At 61.1% G+C, this 19,116-nt stretch overlaps 2 protein-coding genes across 3 annotated transcripts; one reads left to right on the top strand and one right to left on the bottom strand.

Moving 5' to 3' along the window:
- The first annotated feature begins 17 nt into the window (after nucleotides 1–17).
- TMEM179 (transmembrane protein 179) lies at nucleotides 18–9,667 on the top strand. Of its 2 annotated transcripts, none has more exons than XM_008580009.1 (4): nucleotides 18–349; nucleotides 6,060–6,197; nucleotides 7,797–7,875; nucleotides 9,356–9,667. In XM_008580009.1, the coding sequence occupies exons 1-4, from the start codon at nucleotides 45–47 to the stop codon at nucleotides 9,533–9,535; spliced, it is 702 nt and encodes a 233-aa protein (XP_008578231.1). In that variant the 5' UTR covers nucleotides 18–44; the 3' UTR covers nucleotides 9,536–9,667. The 2 variants fall into 2 exon arrangements, with proteins under 2 accessions (XP_008578231.1, XP_008578232.1); XM_008580010.1 differs by lacking the exon at nucleotides 9,356–9,667 and adding an exon at nucleotides 8,652–8,962.
- Nucleotides 9,668–13,009: 3,342 nt separating this feature from the next.
- Nucleotides 13,010–15,294, bottom strand: LOC103596390 (chromosome unknown open reading frame, human C14orf180). Its single transcript, XM_008580013.1, has 4 exons — nucleotides 15,184–15,294; nucleotides 14,189–14,318; nucleotides 13,781–13,816; nucleotides 13,010–13,215 (listed from the first exon to the last, which is right to left on the bottom strand). Exons 1-4 carry the CDS (start codon nucleotides 15,292–15,294, stop codon nucleotides 13,010–13,012), a joined length of 483 nt encoding a protein of 160 aa, XP_008578235.1.
- Between the last annotated feature and the right edge of the window lie 3,822 nt (nucleotides 15,295–19,116).

A 19,116-nucleotide genomic window follows, 5' to 3' on the forward strand; every position in this document is an offset into this window, starting at 1 on the left:
GCGGCTCTCGGGGACTCCGGAGGCCCCCTGTCCCCGGGCCCGCCATGGCGCTCAACAACTTCCTCTTCGCGCAGTGCGTCTGCTACTTCCTGGCCTTCCTGTTCAGCTTCGTGGCGGTGGTGCCACTGTCCGAGAACGGCCACGACTTCCGCGGCCGCTGCCTGCTCTTCACCGAGGGCATGTGGCTGAGCGACAACCTGACCGTGCGGGAGCGCGCGCGCTTCACCGTGCAGGAGTGGGGCCCGCCGGCCGCCTGCCGCTTCAGCCTGCTCGCCAGCCTCCTCTCGCTGCTGCTGGCCGCCGCGCACGCCTGGCGCACGCTCTTCTTCCTCTGCAAGGGACACGAGGGGTAAGTGGGGGCCTCGCGGCCGCCCCGGCCCGACAGACGCAGCCCTCACCCCGGGCACGGCGCCCTTTCCGTGCCCACGGCTCCCCCAGGCCCTCCTCCCCCAAGGAGGAGCGTGAGCCCCTGCATCTCTCCAGGCAGCTCTGAGGCCCGCCGTTGTCGACACTGGCCCTCACCACTTCCACGCACTGCCCTTTGTTTACGCGCAGGCACAGGCGCCATGGCAATCACCCGTTCCGGTACAAGGCCGGTGCCTCCCCTTCCCAATGCGCATCACCTCCTGCTTCCGGGCCTCTGTCCCCGTGGGGTACAGATGTTGCACCGTCATCGTCCAGCAGGCCTGGGCCCCTGTCCTGGCTCAGCTGCGCCCACACTCGCTAGTACCGGGGACAGCTCCCCACTGGTCTTGGCCTGCCCTTTGTTGGGGGAAGGGACCAGAGCCTGTCCAGGGGACAAGGCTTACAGGGAGCTCTTCCCTCATCCCCATGATCCTGGGAAGGGAGATGGCAGAGGAGCGTCTGGAGGCTCAGACCTTGGCTGGGAATGAGAGAGAGAAGGCAGGGCTTTGTGGTTGCAACACCTCCTGTCAGCCTCCATTTTTCTCTTCACCTCCTGCTCTGGCACTATCCTGGAGCCAGTGGGATGTGGTTCGCCTGGGGTGGGGTGGGGTCTTCAGCCAGTGGCACCCCACGAGCTTCCACACTGTGGGGTCCTCTGTGGGCCACTCACTCCCCTGGCTGAGGCCTGCTGTGCCCCGGTGCATCCCAGGGCTCCTGCAGAGGTCCCGGGAGGGCACTTGTGAAATCCAGGTCCTCTCCCAAACTCTGCCCCCACCCCACCCACATCCACCCCACTCCACCCCCCCCATCATGTGTTGGCAGTTTTTAGTGTCGTTTCACTCCTTTCAGGGAGGTGGGAGATGAGAAGGGGCTCTGAGCATGTGGGGGTGGGCAGGAGTTGGGGCAGGCAAGGGCCTCCGGCTAGCCTCCCCCGAGAGCCCCCAGCATGGCTTTGACACAGAAGGAGGGGCCAGAGGGAAGAGGACAAGGAGGGCCAGGGACAGCCAGGGACAGCCTGGGCAGGGCTGCAAAACCTGGAGGAGGGGGTAAAATCCCAACGCCCCATGTAGGAGAGCCCTGGGGAAGCCACAGCAAAGCACCACAAACTGGAGACTTGGTGCACTTTACCATCTCCCAGTTCTGGAGGCTGAACATCCAGTCAGGGCTCCCTGTGTCCCTTCCAACTTCTGGTGACTGCCAGCAGCCATTGTGGCTCTTTAGCTTGGGACCTTAGCACTCCAGTCTCTGCCTTTTCTCTGTTTCTTTGTATCTTCCCTTCTTCTTATAAGGACACCAGTCATTGAATTTAGGGTCCTCCCTAAATCTAGGATGATCTCATCCTGAGATCCTTAGCTCAATTACACCTGCAAAGACCCTATTTCCAATAAAGTCACATTCATTGGTACCACGGCTTAGGACTTAGACAGGCATTTACAGTGAGCTCATGTGATGGACAATGGCTCTTAGTGCCATCGATGGCCACTGAACGTCCAGCCCATGGAGGACTCCACTGGCCCCATCAGAGTCTGGCTTTTAGAAGGTTATGGCCGGTTTAGGATGGCACATGCTCTAATTCTCTTAAGATTAGGGTCCAACTTCAGAGACCATCCAGTGCTACCGCTGAGACACCCTCCTGCCAGTGCCAAGGGCAGAGCTCTGCCTTTTGGTCTGTTTAAGGGCCTCAGGGTTGGGTCCTGAGCTCATGGGTCAGATGCCGAGTCTGAGGTTCCAGGTCCCTTCTCATACAGGGTGTGTCTGCCCTGCAACATGGGGACCCTGACAACTTGCGGCCAGGAGCATAAAAGGTTAAAGAGTTAGGTGGCAGCTTTGCAGAGGGGTCTCATCCTGGTGCTCCATTATTAGCTGCTGAATGAATGAACAGATCGAATCAGTGGCACCTGTCGCTTCAGGGGGGCTGGCTGTTTCAGGACACTTGGGTGGGCTGAGGTGAGCCGGGCGCTTGGCGGCCAGAGGGGCAGCTTTGTGCAAGAGGGAGCACGTTGAGCGTCCAGGTTGACAGCAGTTTGTGACTGGTCTGGGAGCACTGGGTTACAACGACCCATCTGCCTGCGCACACTGCTGCTCAGCTTTCAAATTGCTCCCGGGCTTCTCTGGATAGCTGTCACCATGGAGACGGCACATCCCTGGCAGGGCACCCTGAGAGGCAGGGCAGAAAGACTTAACCCTGTGTGTGCTGGGCTCATCGTTCCTGACCGCTGTCCTGTTCTGTTTTTTGGTGGCCTTGGGAACTCTCAGGGGCTGGATCCAGGTGAGGCTTTGACACATCCAATTCTTCAAAAATCTGGACAGCCCGGGCAGATTTCATGAAACCAGCCAGAAATGCATGACAGGAGGCTGTCAGGAGGACGGGGGTGACCACAGCTTGGTGGCCCTTCCCTGTCTCACAGAGAACTCCATGTTCTGGTCCTGGAAAGAGACTCTAAAATCGTTCCCATTTAAAGAGGATGTGGCTGGAATGTCTGGAGTCTTCAGATAATCGGATCTTCAGGCTGTCGGAGGTTATGACTCTCAGAGGTGGGATGGGGCTCCTGCTGCGTCTCAGGCACGCGTGCCAGGCATTTGCAGGGATGGGGGCTCTCAGGGAGGCCATGTCATGAGGGAACTCCAGCCACGCAGGGAGCATTGAGCCATGCATGTGCCCATGCAGAACTTGGTGTAGAAAAGAGGATGCCGCCCTGCCCCACTGGGGAGGGAACAGGATGTGGCACTGGTCGTGGGTGCTGGTCTGGCCTTGTCTCCACACCATGGCCAGCTTGGTCCTCCAGAGAGGCCCGGTGGAGACAGCAGCGGGGATGACGTGTCAGGGAAGTCTGGGAATGCCACTGACAGGGTCCTTGGGAGTCCCCCAGGGGGGGCCGTCAGCCGGTGGAGGGAATAATGTGCCCTGGGAGGGAACCTCTGAGGGGTGGTCCCAGGTCCCCACTCCCCGCCGTCCAGCAAGTGGGATTTGTGTGACAAGCACGAGCTGCTTCTGCCTCTGCCGGTGGCAGCTCCGCCCTGGCCGAGCCTGACCTCCACCTTTTCCTCGGCTGGAGCAGAGCGGCCAGTCCAGGACACTGGAGCTGGGATGTACCCCTCTTTGTACCTATAGGCCCCAGACCCTTATCCAGACCCCCAGGTCCGCATGGATTTTTGAGTTCAGAATTGTGTCCACAGGGTCCCAGCAGGAAGGAGACAGCTCACCCAAGAGAGGACAACTCAAGAGGGTTGGTTGAAAAGAGACTAAAATGGGGTCGGGGAGGTTCCTGGGGTCAGTGACAGTAGCCCTCTCACCACCCCTAGCCATGGGGACCTGGGGGAAGGGCTATGTGCAAGAGGCCACCTGGAGAGGAGCAACGACCTTTGGTGGAGGGACACAGCCAGCCTGAGGCAGCCCCAGGAGGAACCTGGGGACAAACACCCACCTTGCCCTCCTTCCACCCTCCCACCCCCTGCTGTGACCCCCGAACCCAATTGGAAGCTGAAGGGCACAGGGTCGTTGCGTAGTCCACACGGGCCAGCCTCCCGGCTCAAGGATGGGACAGGGGTGAGCTGTGAAGCCAGGCGGAACATACTGGTGCATGGATGGTTTGGGTCTGGGTGGGGTGTGGGGCCAGTCCCACGCGTGGCCCAGCGAGCTCCTGCAGGGGCGCAGTACGTCAAGCACAGGCAGGAGGGCATGCGACTGTCCACGCTGCATGGGAAGGCCACTCAGGTGAGCGTTTGCTGCCAGCACTGTGGCCTTCAGAGAGCTCTGGATTGTGGAGTTGGGGGTGGGGGACCGTGGCTCCTCCTCACCCTTCCTGTCATTTCTGGCTGTGATGCCCAGGTAGGGGCTGGGTGCCCCCTGCACACCTAGGTGTGTCCCAGTGGCCCTGCCCTTTCTGTGTGATTGCTTGGTCACAGCCCAGGCTCCTGTGTCCTCTCCCCTCCTCTGAGACTCCTGGGGCAGTGGTTCAAGCCCTCCCGGTCCTGGGGTGTGTGTGTGTGGAGGGTGGGGTTCTGCTGTCAGCTCAGCAGTCACTGAGACCCAGGGTGTGGCCGGGGACTGGAGTCTTTGAGGACATGGATCGTTCCGCCTGTTGTAAAGCAGCCTGGTGCTGCCTGCCCTGAGTTGACCCCGGTGACCTTGGATTACTGTCAGCACGTCGGCTGGAGTGCCTCCTGGGGCCAGGACTGTGTCGTGTTGTCCTCTGTGCTGGCACAGGGCCTCCGTGGATGCTCAGAAAGTGCCCGCCGGATGGGCGGGTGGACGGACAAGTGGACGGCAGTGTGGGGGTCTCTGCTCTGCCTCAGTCAGCAGTTGCTGTGCTCAAGTGATGGTAACGATGTTTTCCAACCGAGGTGCCTTATCCATTCACTCCTGCTTCCCTGTGTTCCAGGCGCAGACAGCCCCGGTGCTGACATCCAGCCGTGGGCAGGCTGGGTGGAGGCAGCACGGTCCCTTTGCGGCCACTCTGCTCTGTGCTCCATCCTGCTGTGATGCAGTCCTCTCTGGGGGTCCCGTTGGAGGGAGGCTCCCAGACCCCCACCCCTCTCCCTACTCCCGGAAGCCTCAGCGCACACCCCAGCGTCAGCAACCCTGAGGCTTGTGCCAGGGACTTTGAATCTGGAGGGAGCAATCCAGAGACGGTGGGTGTTGTGGGTGGGGCAGGAGAGGCTAGTGGGGCAGGCGTCCCGACCACGCACCCCTGTGCTGTCAGAAGAGGCAGTGCGGGCACCCTGGTGGGGGCTGCACCCTGTGGACCCGGGTGGAGGCCCTTGTGGATGCAGGTGCAGGCAGGAGAGGCTAGTGGGGCAGGCGTCCCGACCACGCACCCCTGTGCTGTCAGAAGAGGCAGTGAGGGCACCCTGGTGGGGGCTGCACCCTGTGGACCCGGGTGGAGGCCCTTGTGGATGCAGGTGCAGGCCAGCCTGTGCTAACGACATGGGGGTAAGTGGCCTTCCTTGGTGTCTTAGTCCGTCTGGGCTGCTATAATAAAATGCCATGGACTGGGGACTTATAAGCCACAGGAATTGTTGTAGAGGTTGGAAGTACAAGGTCAAGGCAGACTTGATGTCTGGTGAGGGCCGCTTCCTGTTCATGGGCCACCTTCTCCCTGTGCCCCACACGGTGGAAGGGACGAGGGGCTCTCCGGGATCTCTCCTACATGAGCACTAATTCCACCCTCATGAACTGATCACTTCCCAAAGGCCCCACCTGATACCATCACCTTGGGGGTTAGGATTTCAACATATGGATTTTGGGGGATACACATTCAGCCTATAGCTGTTGGTGGCTGTGTCGGTGGATGGCCTTGAGAGGGTGTCTTGCATCTTTGGCATGAGTGCTGGCTCGTAAGCTTTGGAACAAGTGATCTTGGTTTCCAGTCTTGGCCTGGCCTCCTCTATAAAATGTTGGTAACACGGTTCCAACTCTGGGTCTTTGGGAGGGTGAGGGGGCAGCCCCAGCTGGCATGTGGAACCGCGGGGCAGGGGCAGCTGCAAGAAGTGGGGGAGCCCCTTTTGGCCCCACACGGCCCGGCCTCGGGATCCAGATGCCAGCCGGGAAACCCTGAGGGTCTGGGGGCTGCTCTCCCACATCGGGGGGTGCTGAAGGCTGGGGGTGGGGAGGATGGGGGCTCCCAGCGAGCATCCTGCACTTGTCCCTGCAGCTCCTTCTTCTATGCGTTCCTGAACCTCCTGGTCAGCGCCTTCGTGGTCTTCCTGGTCTTCATCGCCAGCACCATCGTGAGCGTGGGCTTCACCATGTGGTGTGACACCATCACCGAGAAGGGCACCGTGCCCCACAGGTGTGCCCCCCACCCCCACTTTCCTCACTACCCCACCCTGAGGCTGCAGATCTGCTGATCACACAAGCGTGAGGCCCTTGTGAGCCCTGGGGGCTGGATACAGGGTGGGGGATGAGGATCCAGATGGTCAGCAATTCCAGCTGTCCTGTCATGGCTATCAGGGGTTGGGTGGTAGGATCCCTCACGACGTGGGTGTCTGGTTCTGGAAGACTCCATATGGCCATGCAGCTGAAGACCCTCGGGGTTCTGCCCTGGGCTGGCCGGGGCAGGCAGAGGCCAGGGAGGGCATTATGATCATGGTGTTGGTCCTGGTGGGGTGGGGTTTGATGGGGGTGGGGATGGGGAAGAAAGGAGCAGAGGAAGCTTCTGGTAGGTGAGGGCCACTCCGTGGTGGCCTGGAGATGGAGGTCTTGGGGGCTGGCATGGCCACTCTGGGCTCTGAGCAGGGGCAGCATCTGGCTGGCAGGGTGGCCCAGGGTGGGGATTGGTGACTCCTATTCCCCCAGTGGGAGGCTGCTGTCCAGTCCTAAGGGGCCCCAGGACCAGACCCTGGAAGGCAGGGATGCTTGGGTCACCTCTTCTAGGGGCTCCAGATTCTTTCTTTAGCAAAATCAGACCTGGAACCCTAACATACGAAATAGGTGACAGCAGAGCGGTGGGGGTGGGGGAAAGGGAGCACCTTGCCTGCTGTCCCTCGCCTTCACCTGGGGGTTCCGGGCGCCTCTGCAGCAGCCTGGGGTGCAAACCAGAAAAGAGTTGCAGCACCCTGGGTGGGTGGTGCATTTAGGGCCCACTCCCAGGGCGGCCCTTCCATGGTGGGGGGTCTTCCCCACACTGAGCTGAGCTATGCACCCCAGTTCTTCTGCACTGCCCCCAGGCCACCAGAGTGTGGGCAGCCCTCTGGATAGTCAACAAAAATTCCCACTCCCAGCCCTCTGACCCTCCCTCAGCCCTTCCAGGGAGTTCCTGGGCCTCTGGCCTCCCTCTGTCTGGGCACCATGCTCCCGTTAATGTGCCCTGCCCTCACATTTGCTTTGGGCCGGTGTGACGCCTGCAGGCCCTGGGAGCCCAGGCCTGGCTCACTCTAGTGATCTGAGGCCAGGCCTGGCCCCGCCTGGCGGGTCTGAGGACACCATGTGGGACTCTGCAGCTGGCCCTGCTCATCCTCATTTGTTAGTTTCAGTCCCTGCTGTCAGCCATGGCCCAGGGTCATGAGCAGGGATGCTGTGTAGTGTAGGTGGGGGACACTGCTCCTACCTTAGTCTGGGGCACTGAGGGCTGGAGGCGGTAGCCCTGCATCCCTGCACCTGAGAGCCCGTGACCCCTGCAGGGCTGCGGGATGTGGGGGTCAGAGACAGAGTATCTGGGGGAGCAGAGGCCAGGTCCGCAGGTGCCCTTCCCTGAAGCCTGTCCTGCTCATGGATGAGGCGTCAAGGCCAGCCCCTGCCAGTGTCCCCGGAGGCTTCCCTGCCTATCCCCCTGGGGACATGCACCTTGGCGCTTGTGGGTGATGCTCGCTGCTCCCTGGCCAGCTGCTCAGCCTCTTCCCATGCTGGGCAGCCTGGCAGTCACCTCCCACCCCATGTCTTTCTCTTGTAGTTGTGAAGAGCTTCAGGCCATCGACTTGAAGCTGAACGTGAACAACTCCGCCTTCTACGATCAGTTTGCGATTACCCAGGTAGGTGGGTTTCAGGCAGGCGGGAGGTGTGCAATGTGGGGGAGGGGCCACTCACTGCTGGACATTCGCTGAGCCCTCCCCCATCAGGGGAGAAACAGACTCATATGTGGTTTAGGTAGTTTGTAACGTGGCCAGGCAGAGGAGATACAGCTGTGGGAGCAGTCAGGAAGGCTTCCTGGAGGAGAGGGTGGGCGAGCTGTGTTTTGAAGACTGAGTGGGATTTTTGCAGGTGGATGTGGCGAGGGGCACAGTGGGGGGCAACATGCAGAAGCAGGAGTTGGAGTTAGGGAGTGGCGAGGTGCGGAGTGGCTGGGGTGGGGGGAGAGGTGGTGCTGGAGAGGAGCCTGGGCATCGGGTCCTGAGGTCCCAGTGCCAGGGCAAGGAGTTTGAATTCTGGTCCTGGCACCAAGCAGGCCCTGTTTAGGTAAATGCTGGAAGGCTCGGGGTTATCCCCTGGCTAGGGGAAGCTGATACGGGTGTCTGAGAAAGGGGTGAGGGGATCCGGCCGGAGAATTTGGAAGACCGTCTGCCCCGCCCTGCCCTCCAGGAGACCATGGCAAGCAGTGAGAGGCTGGGACTGAGTCTGCAGATGCTATTTGCTGAAATGCAGGCATGTGGGGACACACTAGTGGCCACTGAGAGCCCTGGGGCTGAACCCTGGAATTGGGCTGTCCTTCAAAATCTGCACCTGTGCCCCAGGTGGAGATATGTCACAGAGGGGGTGCCCAGGTGGAGGCGGCTCCTTCCAGCACTGAGCAGTGCTCGCCGGCCTCCAGGTCCACTTCCCAACCCCAGACTGGCCTCTGAAGGCCCTGGTTGGCTGTGGCTGGCCTGGGGACTCTTGCCATATCTGGGAGCCCTCTGGGAGTGCTGGACATCGGGTGGGCCCAGAGGTTCTTTGCTGAGATGAGCTGAACCATGAAAGACACCTTCATGCAAATTTAGTGGAAGATGTTTCAGACCCAATTTGTGACAATTAGATTAAGGTGTGAGCACAGTCTAACGACAAATATGCTCAAATGAGAATCAGTTTAATGTGGTTCAGGCCTGGTTCTGATTAAATTGTTTCTCCTTCAACTGTTTGGAACAACCGATAAAGGTCGATTTATTCCGGCGGTTGGAGGAGGCTCCATTACCTTCAAGCGCTCGTTAGAGCTGAGCAGGCCAGGGCTGCTGGGAGGACAGGGCACGGTCCCAGCTCCTGCTCCTCCCCGGAGACCCCAATCCCGGCTGGGGTGAGGGGGCCCAAGTTCTCGACGCTTTTGCATGAGCTTGGGTTCTGGGAGGGCTGCCGGGGCTGGCAGTGCTGACGCTGCAGAAGGAAGCAAGGGCCTGAGCTTGGGTGGGGTCTCCAGGAGTCCCCCGCCCCGTGTCCCCGCAGCCTCCTCCTCCTTCCTTCCTCTCAGCGCAGGGCCGGTGGGTGTGTGTGCCCTGGTGGGTGCTTAGCCAGCCCCTGACCCTGCCCTCCGCCCCCCTGCAGTTCGGCCTGTGGGCCTCGTGGCTGGCCTGGCTGGCCATCACCGTCCTGGCTTTCCTGAAGGTCTACCACAACTATCGCCAGGAGGACCTGCTGGACAACCTGGTCCACGAGAAGGAGCTGCTGCTGGCCCGGCCGTCGCTGCGCACCTCCTTCCAGGAGGAGAAGAGCGCCGTCATCTAGGCACAGCGCGGGCAGGGGGACCCGGCCCCAGACCCCTGCCACACGGGCACAGCCTGTCCTGGGGGACCAGCTGGGGGGCCCTGGCTGGACCCCTGCCTGGCCCCGTGCAGCCCTGCATGCGTCCCCTCAGCACTGCGTGGAGTGCGGCGAGCACCCCGACTCCCACCCGTGAGCCCAGCAGTGACTGGGTGGGCGGGGCCCCAGGATGGCTGTGACCGGTGTGACCCGCCTGTCCCAGCGGGACCAGGCCGGGGGCCTGGGCGGGGGGTTCCAGCTGCTCTCTTGGACCCTCTGTCCATTGTCCTGCTGTGGCCGATGCTGTCCCCATGCTGGCTTGTCCAGGAGATGGCCAGACATCACTCTTGACCCTCATTCCTGACGGTGTGTGGGACAGGGATGCTGCGTGAAACCCTGGAGAGAGAAACTCACGGTGTGTTCCCAGCCCCTGGCCTTGAGGCAGCTCTTGCCTGGCTGACTCCTCCTGGGGTGGCGGCGGCCCAGGTGGCCAGTCTGGTCTCAGCATCGAAAATGCAGGGACAGCAGTGTTGGCCTGGCATCAGGTGATGGCCACATGGATGGGTGTCCCTTCAGTGGTCCCTCTGGGATGTGAACCTGGGACCCTGGGCAGGGCTCCCCTGCACTCAGCAATGAGCAGCCTGGGGGCTGTTTGGCTGTGGACCCCACCCCTCAGGAGAGCCCAGAGCTCCCCTCTCCCGCAAGGCTCCTGGGCTTCCCTGGCTGGCACATTCCTTCGAGTCTTTGTCCATGATGTTCACGTGCACCCCCGGGGCTCCACCAGCAATTGCAGTTTTCCCAGTCCCAGTGCTACTGTTTGCTGCTCGCTGCTGCTACCCACCTGCCCCGGGAAAGGAGAGCCCGTGGCTCCCCATGTGTGCAGCTCTCACCCCGTCTACCCCAAGTGACTGGTTGTGTTTCCAAGTGGGAAGGCACAGGCTTTCCAGAGCCTTGGACCTGGTGGGGTGGAGCCCAAGGTCCTGCCCCAGGTTTGGGTCTGCCCTTGGCAGCTGCCTCTCATGGATTCCCAGGAGCTGGGCTGGGGCAGCCCCCTGGTTGGGGTCAGCAGAGACCACTTACAGATGCAGACCTATCTCAGGCTGGGGCTGCACCCCGCACCCCAGACAACAATACCCTGGGGGATTCCAGGAAAGGGGCAGCGGTCTTGGGAGTGCTTGGTGGGAGCTGGTGAGCACTTGCCCTGGGCGGGGGAGGGTCCCTCCAGGGCTGGCGCCTCTCCCCAGACAGGTAAGGGTAGGCTGTGACCATGGAGGTCCAGGGGTGGCCACCACGGATTGCTTCTAAGACGCCCTCGCTTCTCTCCCCGGCTTTTTGATAATGGACATCCTTGTTTTAATTGTATTTCTGTCTAAACTGAAAGTAAATATTCTTAAACTTACATGCATTTATTTCTCAAAATCAGAATAGAAAAACATCTGAGTCTCCCATGTGGATGACGAGGAATCTGTCATATTTTTCTTCGCTTGCCCCTGCCTTCCAGCTCACCTTGTTCTCGTGGTTTTAACTGCATTGAATTTACGATTTAAACACATTACATTTGGTATTTGGTGCTTTTGTTCCAAAAACTTATCAGGGATTAGAAGCTGACCTTGTGGTCTCCAGCCTGGTGGCTTGCCCTGCAGATCTCTCGTGCACCAGCTCTCACAATCACATAAGCAAAATACTTGAAACAGACCTTTTTACACACACATTCCCATATGACTTCCTGGGTGTGAGATGGATTTTGAATGATTTCTCAGGTGCATAGTGTACATCTCTGAGCAATATTTATTAAACATCAGGTAGGTCATAGTTGTGTGGGACCCTACAGAGCTGGGCCGTGAGGAGGGGGCTGCCCTCACCCCTCCCCACAGGTGTTGGGGAGACCAACCCCCTTCCAGGCAGGTATCCCCCAGAGGGAGGCAGGGTGGCTGGTGGCCCCAAGCACAGAGAGGGCTGAGCCGGAGGCCTGTGACCACTTGGTGGTCTTGGGCATGTGACCTAACCTCTCTGTGCCTCTGTTTACCCTCTGTTTGCCTGTCCTCTTCATGAGGGGGGGATGAGGCTGGGCCCGTGCAGGAGGGTGGTAATCGTGGTGACAGTGTGATGCTGGAGGGTCCCCAAGTGCTGGTGCTGTCCTGTGGAGTCTCCATTGTGGTTCCTTCGAGGCCACTTCTGTAAACAGGGCCCCTCTATGCTGGGATCCCTCACACTGGACCCCCCAGATTCTAAAGCCAGAAGAGACCATGGAGGCCACCGCCCTGGCTCCCTGAGTCTGGAGAAGATGAGGGGGCAACCCAGCATGTGGGTTGTAGCTGTTTTTCTTGTTTCTATAAAAGTTCTGAGTGAGAGAAGTCAGTGTGTACTAATAGAAAATCAGTGGACAGATAGAGCACAGCCACCGAAGGGCAGCACGGTCATTGTGGCCGCACCCTCGAGTCTCAGGCTGGCCCTGCAGACACCTGTCTGACGGTCACCTGGCAGTCTCTCATGGTGTCTGACCTTGGGCCTCCCTGCTTTGATGAGGCCTCCCCAGTCCATGCAGGGTCTAGGGGTCCCCTGAAGCTTGTCATCACTGGGCTTTCCTCGGCCCTGCCATCGGGCGACAAAGCTGCATCTACAGACGGTCATGGGGATCCATGGGCCCTGCAGCTGGGAGCTGGCACTGGCGTGGACCAGGGCTTGGCTCTGTCCACCAGCCAGCGGAGCCCAGGCACAGAGGCTGTGATCAGAAGGCAGCAGAGGCCTGGGCCTCTCACACCCCTCTGCGCCCTCCGCTCCCACACCCGCAGCCGGCCCTCTGCGGCTCCCTCTCCCTGGCTTCCCCAGGCTCTTGGGGATGAGTGGGGTTGTCAGACCCAGGCTCAGAGAACGGTACCTGACACCAACAACAGGGGACCCCACATGGCCTTCAGGAGAGAGTGTCCCCACCCCAACCACCAGACCCTTCTCTCCCAATGGGGTTTGCAGGCCTGAGCCCCTGGGGTGTCCAAAAAGTAGCAAAAGTCTGGGTTTCGCCTTCTCGAGCAGTCCCACAGATATGGGGCAGGGTGTCCCCTTCCTCAAGGGTGCATACGGAGGCATCTGCTCCAGGCCCAAGGGGTACCATGAGTTCCTGCTGGGACGAGGGAGGGGTCCAAATGGTGAGTCTGAGGGCCAGAGCATGTGGGTCCCCAACTTTCAGTAGTCAAATCCTTTTTCTAATAAAACCTCACAGTGGACCCTGACATATAAAACAGGAGGGCGGTGCTGATTGGAAGGGCGCAGGGCCATGTGCCGCGTCTGCAGCAGTCCCCTGGTCCCCACGGTTGGTTCACAGAGCACTGGCAGCACAGCTCTCTCTTGGGGCAGCTCCAGAGCCAGGGCTTGGGGCCATCTCAAAGCCCCTAGACCGCCTGTGGGGGTCTCCCCCTGCAGCCTCGGTGCGGGGGCCATCTGAGGTGCTGCTGTCCAGACCGGTCAGTGCTGCAGGAGGCAGTGCCAGCAGGAGAGAGCCGCATGCCGCAGGCGCAGGACAAGGACAAGGAGCCGGGCCTGGAGGTCCTCGAGGGCTGTCATGATGGGCTTGGCCCGGCCACAGTACAGGCCCAGCACCACCACAAGCAGGACACACACGGACAGCCGTAGGAGCAGTGAGCCACAACAGGTCGTGGGCCTGCTGGGCGCTGGGGTCGGAGGACAGAACAGGGTCAGCCCCAGCCAGCAGGCCCTAACCCTCCTGCATGGGGACTGGCGAGGCATACCCCCTCCTGGCAGGGCTGATGGGGAAGGATGGAGGGAGACCCAGGCCACCAGGACTGTCACCCTGCTGGCTGACATGGAGACCCTGTTCATCAGGGTCGGCACTTGGGGGAATCCCTGGGGGTGACTCCCATGGTCCCCATGGGACATGGATCCCGTTCTGTTCCTGCCCAAGGTCCCTCCAGTCCCCGTGTGGCCCCCTCACAGCAAAAGCCTCTTGTTGGTGCACCCTTGCATCCCTGTCCCTGCAGCACCCTTCCTCGGGGAGGAGGCATGAGGCAGATTGCACCACAGTGAGGGCACTGCCATCCCCCATGTGCATCAAGGACCTTGGCTGAGGGAGTGGCCCTGTGGGGGTGGAGCAGCCAGAAGGGGAGTCTGACTGTGGGGGCAGCAGGGGTCTGCGGCTGGGGCCACACTGAGCACTGTCCTGTGGGGAGTAGGGGCCCAAGGTCCCTGTGGGAGATGGGGTGGGGGCTCAGGACTTACTTGTGACAGTGGCCGAGGTGTCCCTGCCCGCGATGTCTGGGAAGGAGACAGAGTTGGCTTGGGGGGATGATGCCTTGGCCCACCACGTGCCCCCAGGTCCTCTCATCTCTCCCCCACCCCACCCGCAGGGCCCTGAGATGGGGCCGCTTCGCAGGTGGGAGACCTAGGCTCCGGCAGGTCCTGACCCTTCCTCGAGAGGACAGAATGGTTGAGAAACTGTGGTGATATCTTTTTCTGCTGGTTGTTTCCTTGACCGTGACTCTGCATCCAGATGCCCCTTGGGGCCCAGATTTTACTGGGGTTCCCAGATGGCACTGGGCCCTGCTGGAGCTATGGGTGCTGCCAGTGTCTCTCCCCACCTGGACCCTCACTCTCACCCTACCCGCTCGCCGCATGCACCCCTCTTACAGTGGACGGCCACCTCCAGGGGCTCTCGGAACCGCACACGCCTCGAGGTCCTCTGTGGCTCAGCCCCCTGGCTGCCGCGCCCCAGGGACCTCCGTCTCAGGATGGAAGGGGGGCACTTCCCGTCGGCCTCCTGGGGGGGTGGGAAGCAGACCCGCCCTGAGCCCCTTCCTCTGGTGACGGCAGCCCCAGCCCGCGCCCCTGCTGCCCTCCTCTGGGCTTTACATAGAAGGACCCGCTGAAGAGGACCAGAGATGGGTGTGGAGACCCCCACCCCGGCCTGTGGGCTGCCCCATGGGCTGCTCCATCATGGTGGGGTCAGGAAGGAAGCCTGGACAGTCTGAAGTGGACGAAGTCGGTGACCAGCAGCCCCTGTCTCAGCCCAGGTCCTGCCCCCCCACAGAGCCCATAACAATTTTTACATGTTGACAATAATAGCAGTGATACTAATGGCGCTGCTGACGGTGATCGCTGCATCGATCAAGGACTGTCTTCCTGCCAGGGCTCTCCCCAGGCTGCTGCTACAAACTCTCACGGAAGGACCTGCTCCGTCTCCTGGCCTCCTCCTCCCCCCTTCAGCCTGGACCCAAGACACTGGGTGACAGCCTCGGCCTGTCCTCTCTCTCCCATCCCTCTTCAACACCCTCCTCCCAGGGCTCTGGCTCCACCACCCTCCATGGCTCCCACTGGCTCTGCCTCCGCCGGGCACCCTCCCAGCCCCTCTGACTCCCTGGCCTCGCACGCTGCTCCCTCGCCAGACTCCAGCCAGACGCCTGGCAGTGCCCCACCGGGCTTGGCCCCCCGCTGCACCTTTGCTCGTGCCAGGGCCCCCCGGGTCCTCCAACCCTCTCCACCACACCCAGCCCTCGAGCTGCCGCTGGCTCCCAAGGCCCCCAGGCCCCAGTGGCTTGCCCTTCCCTGCTCCCCTGTCCCCTGCCTGTCCCCAGTGGAAGCCCAGCATAGGCAGCCGGGTGCATCCGGGCAGTGACCGGCCTTACCCTCCCGGCCCTGGGCATCGGTGAGCTCCAAGCGGCCCCCTCATTCTTTCTGGTGTGATGTCGCGTCTTCGGCAGGGAGTGGGGGCACAAGGCTCGCGCCGCAGGCCTCATTTACGGGAACATGGTCCTGAGATAAGCAGAGACATCATTTATCACACAAGCAGCACTCGTAGGGATAAAAATGAAAGGAGGAGAAAATTGTCCCCAGGAAGCTGGGCTGGCTCCCCGGCCTCCGATCGGCCTCAGTGACAGGTGGACCCTGCCGCGCTCCCAGCGCAGGTAAGTCCTGCTCCCACCTCACTCGAAGACTCTGTGGAAGCGCTTTCTTCATCTGCCGCCACAGTCTCTGTGATTGTCAGCTTTAGTGGCTGATATTCCACTGGGCTGATGTCCTGCAGTTTACAGCCACCCTCCATGACCAGGTGTTCAGGAAGTTTGCACTTTATTATTACCATTTGCAATTTTTTGAGGTCATGGATAAGGCTGCAATAAACATGTCTGCTTTGCCTTCTTTTGGCTCGCCCACCTTGTTGGGCAGGTGCTGGTGGGGTGGTGCCCTTGAGCTCCGGGGGGCCACCCCTCAGCACTGCCCAGACTCTCTGTCTCTCTCTCTCTCTCTATCTCTGTGTCTCTCTGTGTCTTCGTCTCTGTCTCTCCGTCTCTGCCTCTGTCTCTATCCCTTCGTCTCTGTCTCTCCCACCCTCTCCCTGTGTCACATTGGTCACCCACTGGGTGTACGGGCACCTGCTTGCCTCCCTCCCAGGGTCTCTGATCACTGGGGTGCTGTGCGTTTCCCACTCTCTTGCTCACTAATGGCAGCCCCTCTAGGGACTTTTCTTTCTCAGCCTTGGCTGGGTCCTTGACTTCTGAGATCGCCTCCTGTCCTGCCTGGGGTGCAGACCCCGCCGGGCATCCATGCAGGTGATGCCAGGTGCAGAGTGTCAGTCCTTCAAGGGCTCTGGGGTGGTGAGTCCACCTTTCCCCTTGTAGGCAGGGAAATGGAGGCCAGAGAAGTCTGAGGCTTCTGTAGCCACACAGAGGGTCCTCTTTGTCCCCTCCTGGCTGGAGGGGTGGTGGCATGGGGAGCCCCTTACCCTGCCCTCACTCCCAGCTTGGGCTGGACCAGGGGTCAGTGCACAGAAAGTGTTTGCATCTCATGAGGAGCTTTCCTGCTTCCACTGATCCTGCAGGGACCCTGCCCCCCAGGGCTGAGAACAGGCTGAGAGTGAGGGGTCCACACTGCCCTTCAGCACAGCTCCTCAGGGTCCCCCAAAGGAGCAGCTACCTCAGGGGGGTGAGCAGGGAAGGGCTGTGGGGAGGTGCCAATTTGGGTGAGGACAATGGTGACCCCAGCGCCACCACGCCCCTCCCACACATAACAGCGCGGCTGCAGCCCTGACCCCTGTGTGGGCATAAATACCACAGACAAGCAGAGAGCCCGTTAGTGATGTCTGCATGGGGGCCGTTTGGACAGGCTCAATTATTTTAAAAGGGAGCAATTTTCTCCTATCACGGCATAAGATTTTTATTGCAAATAGGGTCGTGGAAGGAGCAGGCTGGCCTGGAGGAGGCAGGGAGGGGGCCGCTTATCTTCAAGACATGCACTTGCTGAGGGTGGCCGAGGGAGAGGTTGTACGTGCAGGCCCCGCAGTGGGAAAGCAGCAGAGGCCCCCAGGGACCCTGGACCTGTGGCTTGGTCACCTGGAATGTGGAGCCTGGTGTGACCTCCGGGACAGTGTGCCACAGAAGGCCAGGCACCTCTGGTCTTTCTGGGCAGCTGCCCAGCAGGGTCACTAGACAGCCTTCCACAGCAGCCTGTCTGCAGCTGGAGGGGCTCTCTGGACACCCGGGACTCAGTTGCTGAAGCTTGGGGCAAGGATGAAGGGTGGAGCAGAGGCCCCCATGGACCTCTTGGACCCAGAACCCGGTCTCTTGCACTGCTCAGCACTCGGTGGCATCTCCTGCAGCCCCAGCAGACATGCTCAGGGACTGCATCAGAGCTTGGTGGCTCTGGATGCAGGCTCGGGAGCACTTTGTGTGACCATGGGTGACCTTGGGCAAGGCTCTCAACCTCTCTGGGCCTGGATCCACTCAGCTGTAACATGGGAGCAATCGACCTACCTCCTGGGCACTGTGAGGGGAGCGTGTTCGTGCTCAGAAGCTCGCCTTGACCACGGTGCACTCCATGACATCAGCTCTGCTGTTACTGCTCAGGGAGCAGATGTGACTTTGCCCAGACCTGTAACCTGGGCAGTGAGGACGTCCTATGGGGTGGCCTGTCCTTTGCCCTGCATCCTCCAGCTCTGCAGGTCTCTCTGGAGCTCTGGGGCCTTCTCCACCTGCCCATCATCACCTGGGCCATATTCTGCACCCTGGTGGCCTCCCCAACCCCACTGTCCCATCCCCACCTAGACAGAGTTGTTCCCTTCAGGAAGGGAGGAAGCTTTTGAGAGGAGGGGGGCCTCTGGCATCCCCCTGGACTGGATCAAGTCCTGGGCTCCATCCTTCTTTGGCTCTGTGACCTCAGTCAAGTAGAGTGACCTCACTGGGCCTCGTTTCCCACCAGTGACACGGGAGGTGGAGCAGCTCTGGGCTGCTCAGCGGAAGGTGAAGCCTCCCTGTCCCCACACAGAGGGCGGGGCCTGCCTGGGAGCGGGAGGCCTGGGGCTCTGGCAGGGACAGCGTGTAACTGGAGTTCACTTGCCTTGAGGCCACTTGTGACAGATGGGTGATAAAGGGCAGAAAATAGCTCTGGGGCCTGGCCTGTGGAGTGTCACCCCATGCCCCACAGCCTAGGGAGGGCACGGCCATCGGAGGGACTCTGCCCCTCACTCTGGGGTAATGAACCCAATGACACATCCCTTTGTGTTGGGGCCTCTGGGACCAGCTCCTCTAACCTCGTGCTAGTAAGAGGGGGCACCGTACTTCCCCTCAGAGTGGGGGACGCAGGCCTGGAGAGGAGAGTTGCCTGCAGGTCTCAGAGCCTGGGTTGGGACCGGGTCTGCCGGATGCTGGAGCCCAGGCTCGGGGCTCTAGGTGGTGGGCCTGTCTGGCCCTTCCTGCTGGTGGGAGGTGGGGCCATGATGGCCAATGCCCAGCACCTCGGTCAGGTGGGCACACCCTCTGTGGCCTTCCCAGAGCTCAGAGAGCCCCTCCACCCCTCTCCTGGGGTTTGGCTGAGTGCCTGCCCTCCCTCCCACCTTGTGTGGAAGACTTTGAGAGATGGTGTCGGCACCCACGGAGCCCAGGGCCCCACTGACACTGAGTCTGTCCAGCCTGCTGTCCTGGGCCCCCAAACTCAGCCCCCCACCCCTCCCACCAGCTTTCAGGGGGGCGTGCAGGTTGGCCAGACCGGCTCCATCCTGGTTCAGCGCCTTGGATAATGCCAAGCCCTGGGGCCTGGCCCCCTCTTCTCCTGCCACCTAGTCCAGCCCCATTGCCTCTGGGTGTCCTCCTCTGGGCTTTCTGCCTTCTCCAGATGTCAGGTGGCCCACACCCCTGCACTTGGCAGGAGGGCTCGCTGTGGCTCCACCTGTCCCCATGCCACCTGCCCTATTGCCCATGGCCCTCACCCGCCGATGTATCTCCGTTCTCCCCAAGGGTCCCTGGGGGCAGTCGTGGCCCAGAGTGCAGCAGCTGGCACTTGGGAGACCCCAGCACCCCCTGCCCCACACAGGGAGGGCCCTTCCTCAGCTCTGACCATATGGTGGCACCCCGCTCAGCACCTGGCTTACCCCACAGGACTGTGTTTACACACAGGACCTGGGCTCAGTGGCCGGAAGAGCCTGCACAGAGCATCTCGCAACCCTGGAGCGGCAGAGACCGTCCAGCTGCCTCCTCCAGGGTGCCCCACGGGGGCTGGAGCAGGGGGGCCAGGATCCTGAGAAGCCAGGGACGCCCCTGGAGAAGTCGGAGGCTCATGGCCCCTCCCAT

The sequence above is a fragment of the Galeopterus variegatus genome, unplaced genomic scaffold (assembly GCF_000696425.1).
Source record: "Galeopterus variegatus unplaced genomic scaffold, G_variegatus-3.0.2 Scaffold2001, whole genome shotgun sequence".
NCBI lineage: Eukaryota > Metazoa > Chordata > Mammalia > Dermoptera > Cynocephalidae > Galeopterus > Galeopterus variegatus.

What these genes read in the sequence shown, in the direction of transcription:
- TMEM179 (XM_008580009.1), top strand. Translation starts at nt 45, where the DNA reads ATGGCGCTCAACAACTTCCTCTTCGCGCAGTGCGTCTGCTACTTCCTG. An exon ending in CTCTGCAAGGGACACGAGGG is followed by an intron (nt 350 to 6,059) that starts GTAAGTGGGGGC and finishes TTGTCCCTGCAG; the next exon opens with CTCCTTCTTCTATGCGTTCC. An exon ending in ATCAGTTTGCGATTACCCAG is followed by an intron (nt 7,876 to 9,355) that starts GTAGGTGGGTTT and finishes GCCCCCCTGCAG; the next exon opens with TTCGGCCTGTGGGCCTCGTG.
- LOC103596390 (XM_008580013.1), bottom strand. Translation starts at nt 15,294, where the DNA reads ATGAGGCCTGCGGCGCGAGCCTTGTGCCCCCACTCCCTGCCGAAGACG. An exon ending in CGATGCCCAGGGCCGGGAGG is followed by an intron (nt 14,319 to 15,183) that starts GTAAGGCCGGTC and finishes CCACCCCCCCAG; the next exon opens with GAGGCCGACGGGAAGTGCCC. An exon ending in CCTGGAGGTGGCCGTCCACT is followed by an intron (nt 13,817 to 14,188) that starts GTAAGAGGGGTG and finishes TCTCCTTCCCAG; the next exon opens with ACATCGCGGGCAGGGACACC.